Genomic DNA, 17,289 nt, shown 5'->3' with positions numbered 1-17,289 from the left:
TGTTGTTACGCGTTCACCTCCGGCTTCGGGCTTCCAAAGTATCTCTGCTCGTACTATAAAGACGGCCCTCCCTCGCAGTTTCAAAAGAAGAAAATAATGTAAGAAACTAATAATAATAATAAAATAAAAATAAAACTCGTCGTCGCTCTCTCGCCGTCGACGAGTCACGGCGGTGGCGGCCGGACACAGAGTCCGCTTCCCGCCATGTCTGTCCCTACAAAACCCCTCTCCCCACGCCCACGCCGCGGCCGCTGCCGCCTCTGCGGCCTCTGCCTTGGCTCCGCCCTCCTCGCCATCGTCGTCTCCGCCCTCGTCCACTTCCTCTCCCCGCCGCCGCACCACGCCCCCTCCCCGCGCTTCTCTGTGATCATAGACGGCGGCAGTACCGGCACCCGGGCACACGTCTTCGCCGCGGGTCCCGACGGCCGCCCGGATCTGACGCGCTCCACCGTCATGCGCGTCTCCCCGGGCCTCTCCTCCTTCGCCGCCGACCCGGCGCGCGCGGGGGAATCTCTCAGACCGCTCATGGAGTTCGCCAGGGACAAGGTAGGGGGCGCGAGGGGCGCCAAGGCAACGGAGGTGCGGCTGATGGCCACCGCCGGGATGCGGCTGCTGGAGGAGCGCGTCCAGGAGGCGATCTTGGCGTCCTGCAGGGACGCGCTCCGAGCCTCCGGGTTCCGCTTCGAGGACGCGTGGGCCAAGGTGATCCCAGGTACTGTCGATTTCTGGCTATTTTATACTATTAGACCCAAGTTACTGCGCTAGTTTCATGGGTACTGGATTGAAATGAAGCATCAGCATTTGAGTTGGATGATGAGTCGGAAATCTTGCATGGTGTTATGGTGATATGATTTTTCCTGGGATGGGAAGACACCACAAATTGCTGTTCGATGGATGTCTTCTGGACCTTGGTGGGTTTGGAACTTGTTTTAATTTCTCGTGGATATGCAGTTTAATGTGGTACATTTGTTGCCTTCATATATGACCTGTGAATAACTTCACAGTGAGTCTTCAGTTTCGATATGACCATGAGAAAGATCTTGGGTTCCAAGACGGTCTTACTATGTTTTCGTAAGATAACTTTGAGCAAATCATAGGCAAAGGAAAACGATGATTAACCGATATGCATAATGTGGACAGTGTGCTACTGTGATTCAGTAAGTGAAATGGATATAGATGGTTATTGTGTGATTACCTGAAATATTTTTCAAGTTTGGTCCTTACTTTGGCTGGTACCATTCTTATAGGTTCTGATGAAGGTGTCTATGCTTGGGTTGCGGCAAACTATGCTCTGGGCACACTTGGAGGGGTTCCTCAACAAACCATTGGAATAATTGAACTTGGAGGAGCTTCAGCTCAGGTTCTCTGATAGCACATGCACAGCTTTTATCTTCCTTTAGTCTTGTTTAGTTTAACGAAGTAACGATGATGCATAATAATAATGATGATGACAATTGTAATGGTAATAATAGTAACAACAACAACTAATAATAATAATAATAATAAGAATAATAATAATAAGAAGAAGAAGAAGAAGAAGAATGATGATGACAGTAATAGTGTAAATGGTTATTGATAATGATGATGCAGTTACATCAACATAAATATGATATGGTGATTGCTAATGATAGTGCCAGTGTAAATGGCTTTATTGACGAGGAATAGCCAAATTTGATATCTATACACATAATTGGTTGTGTTCTGGTTATTTTCCGAGAAATTGAAATTTCCTGCTAACTTAATTGATGTTTTGTTTCAGCTGACGTTTGTTTCCGATGAAGTACTTCCTCCTGAACTATCAACTAATTTTACTTTTGGTGAAACAGCATATACTCTCTATAGCAACAGCTTTCTGAACTTTGGACAAGTGAGTTCTTTGTGTCTGTTGAATCCTCTTCTTTATGTATAATCTTGTTAGAGACTGAATTTAATGCCCAGGGATGTCCAGTCATCCATATCACCGTTATTCCAAGATTTGTTTGAACAGCAGCCAAAACACGTTCCATTTTTTTGACTGAAAAAACATGTTCCATTAGGGCTATAATTTGTTTTATTGAGAGAAAGCTATTATTTATTATTGGCACTGATAACTACCAGATCAATGAATGAGCTCTTACGTATTGGGGACACAATTTAATTCTCCAAACATCATCAAATGGTCGCTGTCCTCCGATGCATAAAATATTCTCATAATCCATACATAAAAGAGAAGAAATGTCTCGAGAGCAGACTTTGTACATGGAAGGAAGAGTGCTTGAGTTCCAGATTTTGTGTCTAAGTTTCATTGAGGCTTGAAGTTTTGTAAGCAAGTTCAAAGTCTCAAATTTTGAAGGATTCCATCGATGAGAGTTTTCATTTCAAAAGAAAAGTCCAGACAAGTCTAAAGTTTCAAAAACATGTTGCAAGCAAATTGCTATCCAGCTTGAAGTTTCAAAAGCAATTTTGAGGAAGTTTCTGGATGTTTCATGCTACTTACAAATTTTCAAAAGAATGTTTTTGCAGTGTTACAAGGTTTTAGAAGTAACGTCTGACTACGTGTCAGTCCATTTAGTGGGATATAAGGAGATTGGGAGATGCATGCTTGATGTCTAATGTGATTTAATGCCGTTATATGCATCTTATTAATTCACCTTCTGAAAATCTTATGAAATGTTATTTTCTCTTATTTATTTATAATGCTAAATGAGAGCATCTGGTGCGTACACAAAACATGTCCCAGTGCTATAATAGACACATCCGGTGAGGGGCTGTCGGCCAGTCAGGACCCCTGGGCACTGGTGTATTCTGATCTTCTGATATACTACAATAGATTAACCTTCTGGCATATTCATGTCTTTTCACAGAATGCAGCACAAGACTCGTTCCGTGAAATAGTGAGGTCAAGAGGTATCTGTACTTTCTCTTTCTATTATGCTGAAACAGTCAATCTTGCCATTTATGGTCCTTGCCATGATAACTATGCAATTCAGTATCTGATGGACAATGGAAAATTAAGTCCCCGGTAATATATCCAGCAAATAGGAATAGTGGAATACTAACCACAGAACCTTGCTTAGTCATGCCAATAGCTAATAGTTATCCTACGGGGGTACAGATGTCCCAGGATTGTCGTACAGATAGTATATCAACAGAACAGAGTGCAAAATGCAGACAGAACAGATGCTTTGTTTTTAATTCCATCGGTTAGCTTTTAAAAGTACAAATATTCTCTATGTTCCTGAATGCATCACGTATAACGCATTTGTGCTTCAACAAACAGACACGTAGAAAAGACTGCATAACCTCTCTTTATTAAGCCACTTACCTTTGGAAACTGTTTGTTGTTCCGTTCTATTTCGTACTGATAAATGACATTAGAAATAACCAAAAGGGAGGATTATGCATAAAGTTACCTCGAAATGGTAGAATGCCATATATCCAGGAACATGATTTGAATGTAAGAATGGCATATTTTCTGGGGAAGAGGGAATATTCGCTTGCAAGTTCAAGATACTACCAGTGTTCCATCATAATTCGTGCGATTGCAGGATCTTCCAAAAATGGTACACTTGTCGATCCTTGTGCTCCCAAAGGATATTCTCACAAAAGAGAAGTAATGGCGAGACCAATCAACGTTTCAAGATCAAATTTAGAGAATCAATATGTTGGTAATGGAAGCGGAAACTTTAAAGAATGTAGATCTTCTTCGTTGATGATGATGCAAGAACGAAAGGGTAAGATTACATGTGGGCACTTTGATCCCTTTTTCTTTGTCCATGTCTATGGTTATTTAGTTGTTACACAATTCTTCCTTGTCTTCGCTATTCATGTGCTTAGAATACCTACAGCTGAAGTGCTGAACATAGAAAATGTGGCATTGTCATAGTGAACTGAAGGTTACCCCGCAAATAAAAAGGATGAACTGAATGTTAAAATGGATGTAGGAGGGCATCGTTGTGATTATTTGATGGCAAGAAAGATGGTGGTTCTTAGCTGCATTGACCCAATAACTTTTGCAAATCATGGCACTTTGAGTACTTTGATGAGCATGTTCTTTATGGTGACTTAGAAAGTCAATGGAGCATTATGTGCTTAAAGCTAATACCACTTTTATGCAAAAGTCAGATTTGTCCTGTCTGGCATTTTCATTCCGTGTCCATATGCCATTAACTTTCATGTCCTAAATGCAGAAAAGTGCCAGTATCAGCAATGTCACCTGGGATCTACTTTTGTACCTGAGCTCCGTGGGCATTTCCTGGCAACTGAAAATTTCTATTTTACATCGAAGGTCAGCTGCTTGTTTCTTTTTTAAATCCCCTGCACATGCCATCGTTTTCTTTGGACAACTCTGACAAGTATACATTTTCTTCCAGTTCCTTGGACTGAAGCAGTCTTCATCACTATCTGATTTTGCTCATGCTGGAGAGCAATTTTGTAACAAGGACTTGTCCACTCTTAGACAAAAGTATATTAATCAGTCAGATGAAGATTTCTCACGGTATTGCTTTTCGTCGGCGTATATCGTAGCTCTACTGCATGACAGTCTTGGTGTACCACTGGAGGACAATAGGCAAGCATTATCAGGACGCCATCAATCATTGTTCAGTAAAATCTACCCTTGAGTAATCTTACATTTCTTGCTGCTTACATCTTTTGCTGAGCAGGATTGAGTTTTCAAATCAGGTCAGAGACACTCAAGTAGAGTGGGCCCTAGGAGCTTTCATCACAAACATGAAAGGTACAATTCCAGGCGCTGCTGCAGCATCGGTGCATAATCATATACCATTGCTTGCTGTGCTAGGAGCATTTCTTGCGTGTGGAGTTTTTTTCGTATCGAGATGGAGGAAGCCCAAGACAAAGATTATATATGATTTAGAAAAAGGCAGATACATTATAACACGCATCAGCTGACGCTGACCTTTGTGCAGACAACCATATATATTTGACAGGAAATAGATATTGTTCTTTACCAAAAATGTATAAGTTCAATTCTTTGTATTCGTTGGTAAGAGAGCTGGGTGGTGGAGCATCAAGGATAGCACTCTTGTTTGTAGCATGTGCAGAAGTACTTGTAGACCATTTTTTGTCATGTAATACTATATATTTGATAATTAAGTATATGTATTATTTATGGTTGACACTGTGGGGTGTTGTCTTGCTATTTTGCCTGTATCTCACCCGTCGGACGTCGGTACAGATCAGGTACTTCCAAACACAGAAACAGCGTTTAAGCTGGTTGGCACAAATTGGTATCTATCTTCTTTGAAAATCTGTAACTAAATTTTGACTAACTATATATAAGCGATATATTTCTCTTTTTTTTTGTTTCACGAGTTGACTAAATTTTGATTTCGAGTATATGGTAGATAAAATGATAAATGTTACGTGCACTTCTTTGAGAATTATTCACAACTTTTTATACAGGGTGTTTTGGACTTCACTATCAGGATTCAGGAGTCCCTGGAAGCACCGATAAATTTAGCCTCACAACTGTGACGAGGAATCATTGAAGCGCGGAAGCGATTCCAATCATGGACTCGTGGCTTGCCCATCGCTGGACCAACCAACCGAGTTGGAACTAATAATTTTATTACAAGAATGGCAAGATAGATCTGACGTACTGCTATAATTGTTATCTATGGAGTATTATGTTAAAAAGAGATGTCTTGCATAACTCTGCGTAGTCAAGATGGCCGAGTTGGTCTAAGGCGCCAGTTTCAGGTACTGGTCCGAAAGGGCGTGGGTTCAAATCCCACTCTTGACAAGTTTTTAGCTATTAAATTAAAATAGCTCATCATTCTTCAGGTTTATATTAAAGCCAAAAATAGTTCAGGCAACAAAGGAATCCATATTGACAATGAAAATTTGGCCATATTTTTTTGTGTGCGATTTGAATAAACATGCATTTTCACAAATGAATTGTTTGAGTTATTCCCAATGTGTTCTCCCAAGAATCATGATGGGCAAAGTGATAATTTAAAAAGAATGGATCCAACCGGATGTTACCATCAAAACTAGAAATCTTTTGATTTTCATCTATTAAAGACTATTTAAGTATCCCTCCGCTAAAAATTGTCATTTTTAATGGATATACCCACATTTTTTGATGCATGCAAGTATTTTTGTTAGAGCGCCGGCGGTTTACTAAAGAATATTTATGGTCTTTTTTTTATAGTTCTTATGATGCGCTAGAAGCTTATAAACAAAAAAAACTAACCAGTTTAGACAGTCCCTGGTGGCTCCGATGGAAACTATATCAACATGCCATTGGAAAAGCAATTCAAGCGGTCACTCGTCTCTTTTGCCATGGAGCCTCTAGGTGCCGTTCCGCCGCATGTTGTGATGCTCAAAGGTCCTTCGTCGCCCGCGCGCCGCCGACCCTATCTCGATGCCTTGCGTTATGCTGCCGAACATGATGCCCACACCACATGTGGTCCGGGTGAGAGGTGGGATTCTACCCCATCACTTAAACACACTTGGTAACACTTCGTATTGGAGAAAGGATTCGAGCCACCATTCATTTCTTCTAGCATGAAGCATCAGTTGATATGATCACATATCCCTTACATGAGGATTCGCGGCCCACCCTGTCTTCTTCTGCCACCGCCCTGGCGAGCCCCTGCAAGCCGTTGTCTCAGCTGCCTACTATGCCTCCGGTTTCCTCTGCCCTCTGCACTACTATGGGCGTTGACTTCCTCGCCGCTAGGCTCTACTCGCTGGATGGATCTGAGTGTGTGCACTTTTACCCGAAACACCGAGACCAAACCCGAAACGACCGAGATCGAAAATTTCGGTCAATATTTGGTCAACATTAATTCAGCAAATTCAGCCTATGCTTTGATTATCCTTCTTTTTAGAGGAATGAGGGATTTTATCCATTCAAAAATCCGGGAAAATCTACCTGGAAGATTGAATAAACATGTCTGCCCGAATCGAAATAGGCTGATCAGCGTCCTTGTTGCAATCCCGCCGTTTATGGCCGAAGATGGCCCCCTGAACTAATTTCTTCTTCTCTTCAACTTCTCGCACAATCACACCACAGGGGCTCTTGAAATTTAAACACGGCAGATCCTTCACCACACCCAGGCAGTCCGAGGCGATGGCGACATTCAGGCGACATGTCTGAGAATGCTTCGATTACCTGAAAACCTGAATAAACCGATCCATATGGCCCAATACTAGTTTAACACCCCAGCCCACAGGTTCAGCCCACGGCCTAGAATAGCTAACTCTCGAAGTCCCCCCTGCTGTCTTTCTCGAGCTTTCTCCCGAATTCCCGATCCCTACGCGGGCGGCCACGATAATTCCCAGCGCAGGGCCTATCCTCGCCGCCGCTCGAGGCTCCAGCGCCTGCTTGCTGCCGTCCGCGCCCAGCACAGCGCCTGCCGGCTGCTGCCACCGGCCGCCGGTGTTTAACCTTCTCAACTCCCGACAGGCAGCGGCACCCTGCATGGCGTGTTCAATCAGACCGGAGACCGAACCGAAGTTTTCGGTCCACCGAATCCTCGGTCTGATGTTTTTCAAATGACCTATCGGGTAACATTTTCTGTAAACCGAAGACCGGACCGACCGGTTCAGTTAGACCGAATGCCCACGCTGCTTGGATCTGCTACTGTGAAAACACTGGGTCGACAGTCGCCGCTCGCCGTCACCGGAGAATAAGCGGTTGCGGTCGTTGAGGTTTGCCGGCTTCCAGGTCCTCCACTCACGGCGGCGGGTGCCAAACGAGCCGCCTCTCGCTCGCTTCTACAATGGAGGGTCTCCTCGACAAGTCCCTGAACCCAAACAAGCTTCTCAAGGAGCAGTGAGTCAAAAAATCTGAACCCTAACCGCGATCCTGACCACTTCCCTCTTGTCCCTGCTGTTCTAAGCATTCTCCCCTATTCATGACGCAGATTCGTGAGCAACCTCACCGGGTCGTCCCTGCTGGAGATCGCGGCGCTCTCCACTATTGTGCCGGTGACTGATTACTGTCTCTCCTTTAGATTTCCAGTTTTCCTGTGAGTATGTGTTTGCACAGCAGGTTTGTGATCTGATTTGGATTTTGGTTCACAGGCAGTCGTCGTTTTAAGGAAATGGAGCAGCGGAGGTTAGTTGGTTAGATACTGTGTGATTCTATTTTTACCTTTCTTAACTCTTAGTTTATGGTGCAGAATCCATTTGTCAAAAGAAATGGGAAAATGCAGTTGGATGAATATGACTCGAATATGGAATCTCAAATTACCAGTAGGCTGGAATTGTGCACATTTAGCATCTTGATCATAATCGTGCACGTTGTGAGATTCAACCATACAGCCCAAATTCTTTCATGTCCTCTACTTTTAAATTACGCTGTTCAATCTGATGCTAGCTAACCTTTTCAGATTTTACACATTTCTCTTTTTAAATTTAGTCATCATTTATCAATAACACAAGCCTCTTGTGTTATGGAGTGGATCTCACAGAGCTTGCTTCTTTGTTTCTTTTATCTTGTTTTAGATAATATTATGAGGCGTTCAGTGAAGAAAAATGATGATTCTCTTCGTGATCATAAAGATTGGGTTTATTACTTCTCTGTGCTGGCTATAGATTATCTCACTGTTGTATGTCCAATACTTCTAATTTTCACGGTAATTGCCCTCTTCACTGCATTTTATATGCTGACATATGATGAAATTGTTAAATAACAGAATTAAAGAATGTGCAGAGAAAGAAACTTCTCAAAGACCAAAACTTATACCTAACTATTGTCAGCTGCCCCATACCAATTTTAGGACGAACTTTTAACAAGTTTAATTCAAAGCAAAGTGAGTGGTTATTCCTTTGATTTGTTGCAGGTCTTAGCTGAATGGGCCTATATTTGCGCAATTTCTCTTGTAACCGTGATATTTATCTATATCATGTTTAAAAGGTATTTGGTACTAATTATTACTCCCATTTTGTTGCCAATGTTTTTTTTTTCAATTCCTTTTTGTGGTAATCAACCCATCTTTTGTCTTGAGTTATGTAATAATACTGCACTTTCAGATCTCAGTCTCATCTCAAGGCTCGGCAACATAACCTGCCTTCGCTCAGGGCAGACATATCTTCTTACCGAGTGTCAGTGGTATGTAAAAGTTTATTGAAAGTTACTAGAGATGTAACAGTACTATGACAGTGTTAATAGTGATTGTGCTTGTTGTAGGTTCTAATGACATGCTTGTCCATATTGGCAGTAGACTTCAAAATCTTTCCTCGGCGGTATGCCAAGGCTGAAACATATGGTAGTGGAATTGTAAGTTGTATCTTCCAGGCATTTTATTGGTTTATCCATACTTTTATAATCACCATCACCATCAAGTGTAGCATATATACATGAACTAGTTGCGCAAAACTTGATAATTGCTGCAAATTATGCGTTGAGATATAAACTTACTTGGATTGCCAATGATTTATTATGTTCATCTGTTGTCAACTTTGTTGATCGTCCAGGAAGTTTTTTATGCCTTTCCCCTGTATGTTTAGGTCCTCACTACTATTCATCATTTCTTCTTTTTATTCCGAATTAACAATTTCTATCATACAACTATATATATTTCTTACTTATTCCATTTATCAGTCTAGTATGTATTATTTATCAATGTCAGGTCATCAACATGTGCCACCTTTTGTGTAATTTGGATCGTGTTTACCATTTTTTATGAATCATTTACCATTCTTTTTGATAGCTCAGAAATCTGATCTGCGTCTCTTTCCTATTTAATTATCAAGACATTGACTCATGACCTAACAGATGGATCTTGGAGTAGGGTCTTTTGTGGTGGCTAATGCACTGGTATCTAGACAAGCACGAAACGTAACCTCAATGTAAGTCCTTAAATGATCTCATTTATCTGAACAAAAATATAATTAGGGCTTAAGTAATAGATAAATGTATGCAACGTGATGTACTGCACGGCATGAAGCTATGGATCATCATGTTGTTGCTCTGAACTCTGAAGTGCCATTTAGTCTCAAGTGGTCGCTTTATCTGCATTGCCCTCAGTTTCCAGTTATTTTGGTTTCTGGGAGGGTAAATCATATGAATACTGAAGCTAAACGGTAAACCAAGTGAGAGAAAGTAGATTTCTTGTTCTGGAAAAGTAAATCTTACTTTTCTATGGTAAGAGGTATTAGTCATAGGGTTAGGTACTTAGGTACTGTTGCCCTGTAGGGGCTTTTATGTCAAAACTAATGTTGTTACTACATAAATTGTGTTTTATCGACAATCTAAAGAACTAGTGTATATTTATTTCGACTGTTTCTACTGGATGTACGAGCTTTTAGGAACCTAGAAGCCTTGGTTACAACGTTTTTTTCTATTCAAACTGAATACTTTAGGATTCTGCATGCAAATCTTAGCTTTGTCCTTTCCAATAAGATATGTCCAGCAACTTTCTGCACCTTCTTTATTTTCATGGATAAATGAACAAAATCAATAACATTCAAGATAAGACTAATTCTCCTTTCCAATAAGATATGTCCAGCAACTTTCTGCACCTTCTTTATTTTCATGGAGGCGGTATCCCTTTGTTGAGCACTTGTTGTTAGGTTGTTTATTCTCCAAATAGCTTGCCGAGTTAGTATTATTTGTCATGTAGATGAAACTTACTGTATAATATACCGACAAATGATCCCATGTTTATCACCAAAAACTAAAATTATTTTAACAGACCTCATTGTTTGAACTTTTGAATTTTCTTGGGAATGTACTTTCTGATTGACAGATCTGCCAATACACATTATACCACATATTATGTAATCTTACACTAGATCTTCTGTTTCTCAGGGGATGGAAGGCAGCGCTGAGTTCCACAAGTCCTCTAGTATTCCTTGGCTTTGCTCGCCTTATCTCCACATCAAGTGTTGATTATCAGGTACTTTTCTTCATTGTCCAATTACCTATATTATACATTCGTCATACTTGTCATATGCAGTGTAACATGGTCATATAATACCATTGTGCGAATTAAGTATTTTTTTTCTCGAACGAGTTCTTAATCTTTTTCTTCTCTGTCACAGTTTCTGTCTAGTACTCCCTCCGATCCATAAAAAGTGTCGCTCATTTAGTACAAAATTTGTACTAAGTTAGTACAAAATGAGTGACACTTTTTATGGATCGGAGGGAGTATCATATTTCCATTTCCTCATTTTCTACACATTGAAGCCTGTATTAAGCAGAATTAGATATGAGTTACTTAAAACATGTTAAGTCTTGTATAAGAATGGAAGTGGAGTGATTGGATTTCAATTTGCAGGGATAATCCAATGTTATTTAGTCAAATTTCCACATTAAAATGCTCTCTTCCTGAAGATTCATGTTCTGTTTGTTACCTTGTAGGTCCATGTAGGAGAATACGGTGTCCATTGGAATTTCTTTTTCACCCTTGCAGCTATTTCTATCCTTACATCCATTATCAGGATTCATCCTAAATATTGTGGGATAGTTGGTATGCTTGTTCTTGCAGGTACCAACGGTTCTATTTTGACATTTTTGTTTGAAGGCCTTAAAAGTGCTATAATCCTCCTTGAGAGTTAATTGTTCTTATTCATTTTCTACAGGATATCAAGTATGGCTAAATGTTGGTTTGAATGAGTACCTCATTTCTAATGAGAGAAGTGCTGATATCATCAGCCAGAATAAGGAAGGCGTGTACAGCATATTTGGTAAAACTATTTTTATTCACATGGTTTCTTTGACATATCTTTGCTCAAGGTGCTGAAAAACAAAGACCCTTCCAAGCTTGTTTTTTGTTTGTTTGAGAACAGATCAGTGCTGCTCCAGATACAGGTGTGATGCTTGGTTTACCAGGCTACCAGCTCATGAGTACAACCAAGCTATTCACCGATGAGTGAGAAGCCACAAAGCAAAAATATAAGAAGTTTATTTAAATGACCTTACAGCCAACATAGCAGAAGAATAAAAAGTCATACACAACACTGTTATGTGTGTATAGTACATGGCCCCACCCAACACCAAGTTAGGCGTAGATCCTTTAGCTTGGGCCTTAAACCAATTAGTAATAAGATATACAATTAATACTTAGTTTGGATTGTTAGGCCTCTACATAAAGAGGACCCTCTAAGAGGAATTAATCGAGCAAGAATGAGAATAGTAGATCTTCTACCTTGCCTCCTGGGGCTAGAACCCCTACCTGTCCCTCAAACCCTAGTACACAAGAACACTGCTCGAGGCCTGGCTTCCCAACGGTGCCTCACAGTTGTTCTTTTTAATAAAAATGCCATAGATCTACTGCCTGTTGGTTGAGTCTTTTTTTGTAATAAAACAGACAGCTATAAAAGATAAGTCAATCCTGCTCACAACATCAGTGATGCTGTGCTTGAAGATGCTGCAGAATGGAAGCACAAACTGCTTCCATTTTTCCTCTGTCGTCCCAGACTGCTAATTGCTTCCAGCGCTGAACAAAGGATATATAAATTTAAATATAGGCTACCAAAAGAGCAGCTTAGCTTATTGTTTGAAACATTATCATTGCCCAAAGCTACAAAGCCCAACTAATAGCAGAAAGCGCTGTTAATTTGATCTTGTTTTGCTTTCTCCCAGTCAGGCTGGCCACCTCAACAAAAGAAATCCTCAAAAATCAAGTAGCATGATATTGCTTCATTCCTCCAAGCTTCACACATATTCAAGCATATGTTGATATTTTGCGTACGCATATGGCTAAAATTGTTTCTGTTTCCATTTACATATTTTTTTGTTTTATTTCCTAGTATCTCCTACTGGCGCATCTATGTGCACTGTAGACTTTACAACTCTCTATCCATCGCCGTTGCTCGGTGCTCTCTTATCCCATTGCCATCACCTTTTTCTCTGTCTCTCGCCTCCTAAGCTCTCTTACAGCAACAACAGGGTTTCCTCGATTAAGGGATGGCTTCACCTTGCGCCCCCCTCCTGGTTGTAGAGGAAGGCATGGGCTCTTAACAGGTCTGGCGTAGGGCGGCAGGTGAGAGTAGAGTGTTAGGTTTGGTAGCAGGGTGTTATGGCTGGTGGTGTGGCAAGGCTCCACGGGAGGCTGTGCCGAGGCCATAGCAAAGGCCGCGAAGATGGAGCACGGGGCCCAAACGTGCGCCTGACTGTATGTGAAGCCTAACACGCACCCAGCCAGGCTTTTTTTATTTCTTTCTGGAATTTTAATTAATATGCTGATAAGCTGTGCTTATTGGATCATTTTTTTATCTGAATTCTTAAGATCATAGATTTGCATGCCCTACAGCAGGCAATCTAATCAGTTCCCTCCTTTGACAGGATACTGGGGTATGTACCTAGTTGGTGTTTCGCTAGGTTACTATCTGTTCCTTGACATTAGTTCAGAAGGCAAGGGTAGGAGCACTCAAGTGGTAAAAGTCTGGGTTCTTACAGCATCTTTTTGGTAGGAAACAATAAGAATCTATTATTAAGTGGTCTAATGTTTCCTGGTTGTTAACATTTCCTCCCATGGCATGTTTGTAGGATTTTGGCGATCATTCTTGACAGCTATGTTGAAAGAGTTTCGAGAAGAATGGTAGGGCACTAATTAGCTGCGCACTTGGTTTTATCTTCTACACCGGCATTAAGAAAATATGTAAATTCATGTTTGAAGATATTTATGATAATTGCATGAAGCAGGTCTATGTTATATTAAACATGGTATTGTGCTCGTAATGACTGAATGCACATGCAAGGAACATGTTAATGTTTAAATGGAGGATTATGGAATTGAAAATTTATAATATTTAGGTTCAGAGTAAGTAAATCTGAAGTAAGACCATTTGTTGCATGATGAGATGTAAACTCTCCAGTCATGCGATGGTATTCTTCCAACATGAACTGAATTATAAAACCATTACCTTCCCGAATCACAGGACAAAGATATAACGTGTGCAAACCAGGTACTTCTTCCATGTCCTAAGTTGCCGAATGAAGCATGCTCATTTTTTTCACGCCTCTGAGGTTCTATTAGACATTGATTCCTTGGTGTTGATTACTTCTGTATATCTATACGAACCAATGTTGTTTTTCAAGTGAAAGGAAATTTTAGTTACTACAAACATTGTTTTACACTCAAAACTCTTTTGTAATTAGGAAAAGTAGCTCTAGGAACTTAATTTTGCTCTTTTACTTTATGGAGTAACAATGATTCGAGCATTTTATTTTGCAGTGTAACTCTGCTTATGTTATGCTTGTGTTTGGCCAGAATTTTCAGGTATTATTATTTTCTTTCTTGCTTTTATAACTTATAATGTGCATTTATTGTCAGATTAGGACATCCAGATTAGTGGGTTAGCTTTTATTACCATTTGGATAATACTTCTTTCTAAGTCCATCAGTGATTAACAGTAATGCGACATTATGAACACAAGAAGAATATGTAATTTAAATGATGTGCCCTCAAATTATGTGATGTGGGCCCCCCAAAGCGTAAGGATGTAAGTTTTCATGTTTTCATCTTAATTGGTGGTGGAAAACAGTTTTCAACTTTAAATAATGTGCATAACCAGGTACAAAATTTTAGTTCTTATCCTTTGTATTCACAAAATTTTACAGAGTAGTTCTTATCCTTTGTATTCAAAGCTTCAGATGGTTTAATATTTTGATTGTTTGGAATCTGATATCAGAACAGGGGAAATGGGCAAAGAACACAATTTTCACAACTTACATGAACGTTACTTGATTACATTCCGAATAAATAGACCCTATTTCCTTGGAGGGATTAATAACTATGGAGTCTAGTTATATCGATGCTGCTTTTATTCGTTTGCTCAGGTTCCACTATTGATGATGACTACTATTAATGTACAGGTTATATCTATTCTCACACTAGCGGGATCTGTCTCATTTGACAAGAACTTGGTTCTTGAAGATGCATTCAATCAAAATATGCTTGGCTCATTCCTTCTGGTAAGATCATTTCTTTTTATTCTCATTAGTGATACCAAAATGGAAATGTTAGACTAATGAAACTTCAAGCAGATATATTTAAGCAGTCAGTATAAAGGAACTGACATTTCCATTCTCTTACAGGCAAATATCTTAACTGGTCTAGTTAATCTCTCAGTTGACACACTTAATTCCTCTCCCCTCGCCGCCTTCACAATTTTGTCAGTATATACCTTCACGTTGTGCATGGTTGTTGGTCTTGCTCAGTTTTGTGGTGTGAGGATGAAATTTTGGTGAATTGTGAACTTACTCAGTGCTTTGTATGTATTCATTAGTTAGCCTCTGGTGATAAGCCAAGTTGCTACCTAATTAATTTCGCTATCTGATGTTAACTCTGCCTATACTCTGGATCTGATTCTTACTTTTTCAATACATTGAAGAAATTGCCAAGAGATGTGCCCAACTTTCCTTCCGTCCCGTCTGAAACACCCTTTCCCACAAACCACAACTAGTCTACCCCCGCCAAGGACGCTGTTTACATTTTTTATTTTGAAGAAGACACATACATCATAGACATGTTTTACTTAGCATAGTGACTTAGTTGACAAAAATGTGGCATACCAATGTTCATCGATCCTGTATGATTCAGTTTTTGTTTTCAAGGGCAATATTAACACAAGTAATTCCACGAAGCATTTAACAATTGGCAAGGGATAACAGGATTATGGTCAAGCCTGATTATATCGCAGTTGAATACATAACACATGCTATGGGTGATATGCCTGGTATTTTTGGTTTCACGCGTGACTTGCTCCTACGGGACTTGCTCAAAATAATTGATGATATGTTAGATTATCCCATCTTTGTTTGACTTGAGTTGCACGGAATCTTTGCCACGAAAATGAGAAAATTCCTGCTAAGTTGTGATTCATCTTATATGAACGTTGTATTTATTGTCTTTTCATGCCTAGCGAGTAGATAATGAACATGTGCCATGCGCGTAATTCTTAAATAATGAACTAGTCACTGCAGTTAGGGCATCCACAGTAGGAGTTACTATTGACTCTGCGGCATTTGGAGTCAACAGTAAAATAGCACATACGATGGGCCGTGTCTTTAAACTGCATGATTTGGTAGCATTAAATGCGTGGTTGTACAATGGTAAAAAATTGTTGTACAATGGTAAAAAGGTTAACTCTTAGCTAAATTGTTGTACAATGGTAAAAAGGTTAACTGACTCGTAGTTAATTCTTGCCTTAATAGTTTGACTGTTCGTCAGTTCGTATCTGGCTTTTTTTCTTTCTTTCAAGAAACATCAGCAAATTCCAAATAAGCTGATGCCCTTGGTGTCTATCTGGCTTTCTGTGTTGTGTATCAAATGCTCTAATCTAGTGGAGTACTTTTATCGCACGGGGGCAATGTTATAATTTGGTGTGAGCAAACTATATAATATGTTGGTGTATAAGAGCTGTTTGGAAATGAACATCCTGGATGACTTATTGGTGTGATAGGAAAACCAAGCATTCAACGTTGAGGAACATACCCAGTTTTATTTGTAGTATTTTGTTGCAGCTTCATTATGAAATATGTAAGGTTTCCTAGAAATAACAGTACAGCTGGTAGCGAGAAAAATCATAAAACTTTGGTTAGATAAGGAACTTTATAATGAAGTATCTTGCAGAAGTTCACAAAAGGGAAAAATTATAAGTAGATGACCAATGACTGTTTTTTGTTTCCATTCCAGATTTCTTTAAAAGTACAAATGTGTTCTCGGTTCAAATTTAACAATGTATATACAAATACTCGCAAAAAACAAACAATGTATATACAAAAGTTTATGACACGATGGATTGGTCGTGTATCAATGCTGTCAAACTGTTTGAGTAATTTTATGACCATCAGTGATGTCGTTTCCATGCTGGGATGGCGATATCACCTGAAGATCACTGCATATGTTCTCAACAACTGCACATGTTACTAGAAAATGCAGATTAATAGGTGGAAAGGTGGAGGCAAGTAAAAATTATAATTAAATCATTACCAAATAGGCTGTAAATTTTTGTAAATCTTCTTTTCCCTATAGCTAGTGTTAGTTTGATTATGTTGTGCCTGTCAATTCCATAATCTCGACAGTCGGTCGCTCAATGGATCGGTGCAAATTAAACCTGTACAGTACCTTCGCCTGTCCCGTGAGTCCACGACCTTTCAACTCATGAGCGACTTGCCGCCCATCAGTATCACTATCGGTCAGTCTATCACACACGTGGAACCTTTTAGTACCTCGAGGCATTGCACATGTCCTGGTACAGGCACTTGCGATCAGGAGGAGCATTTAGAGATGGATGGGGATTACTGAGAAATCAAGGGAGCCGTGTACATGCAATCAAGTTAATTATGTACTGTGTGTACCCGATCTTGGTCAGGTTGAGAAGCCG

At 39.9% G+C, this 17,289-nt stretch overlaps 2 protein-coding genes and 1 non-coding gene across 5 annotated transcripts; all 3 read left to right on the top strand.

The window, feature by feature from the left end:
* Positions 1–89: 89 nt before the first annotated feature.
* Positions 90–5,120, top strand: LOC100833921 (probable apyrase 6). The gene is made up of 8 exons (XM_003557772.4): positions 90–712; positions 1,248–1,360; positions 1,760–1,867; positions 2,844–2,886; positions 3,528–3,713; positions 4,170–4,267; positions 4,353–4,549; positions 4,644–5,120. The coding sequence occupies exons 1-8, from the start codon at positions 205–207 to the stop codon at positions 4,888–4,890; spliced, it is 1,500 nt and encodes a 499-aa protein (XP_003557820.1). The 5' UTR covers positions 90–204; the 3' UTR covers positions 4,891–5,120.
* A 542-nt stretch (positions 5,121–5,662) lies between these two features.
* Positions 5,663–5,743, top strand: TRNAL-CAG. Its single transcript has one exon. It is a non-coding gene; the product is annotated as a tRNA-Leu (tRNA).
* Positions 5,744–7,230: 1,487 nt separating this feature from the next.
* On the top strand, positions 7,231–15,306 carry LOC100833614 (uncharacterized protein At4g17910). 3 transcript variants are annotated; one of them, XM_024457367.1, is made up of 16 exons: positions 7,231–7,783; positions 7,875–7,938; positions 8,035–8,068; positions 8,458–8,588; positions 8,796–8,869; positions 8,986–9,064; positions 9,143–9,232; positions 9,731–9,804; positions 10,766–10,853; positions 11,318–11,444; positions 11,539–11,643; positions 13,244–13,367; positions 13,448–13,499; positions 14,172–14,180; positions 14,777–14,875; positions 14,999–15,306. In XM_024457367.1, exons 1-16 carry the CDS (start codon positions 7,731–7,733, stop codon positions 15,149–15,151), a joined length of 1,356 nt encoding a protein of 451 aa, XP_024313135.1. In that variant the 5' UTR covers positions 7,231–7,730; the 3' UTR covers positions 15,152–15,306. The 3 variants fall into 3 exon arrangements, with proteins under 3 accessions (XP_024313135.1, XP_003557819.1, XP_010228560.1); XM_003557771.4 differs by having other exon boundaries at positions 7,234–7,783; positions 14,136–14,180; XM_010230258.3 differs by lacking the exons at positions 7,231–7,783; positions 7,875–7,938; positions 8,035–8,068 and adding an exon at positions 8,128–8,255 and having other exon boundaries at positions 14,136–14,180.
* The last annotated feature ends 1,983 nt before the right edge of the window (positions 15,307–17,289 follow it).

This window comes from Brachypodium distachyon, chromosome 1 (genome assembly GCF_000005505.3).
Source record: "Brachypodium distachyon strain Bd21 chromosome 1, Brachypodium_distachyon_v3.0, whole genome shotgun sequence".
NCBI lineage: Eukaryota > Viridiplantae > Streptophyta > Magnoliopsida > Poales > Poaceae > Brachypodium > Brachypodium distachyon.
The sequence above is the reverse complement of the archived record's forward strand: the minus strand, read 5'-3'. Positions and strand labels throughout refer to the sequence as shown.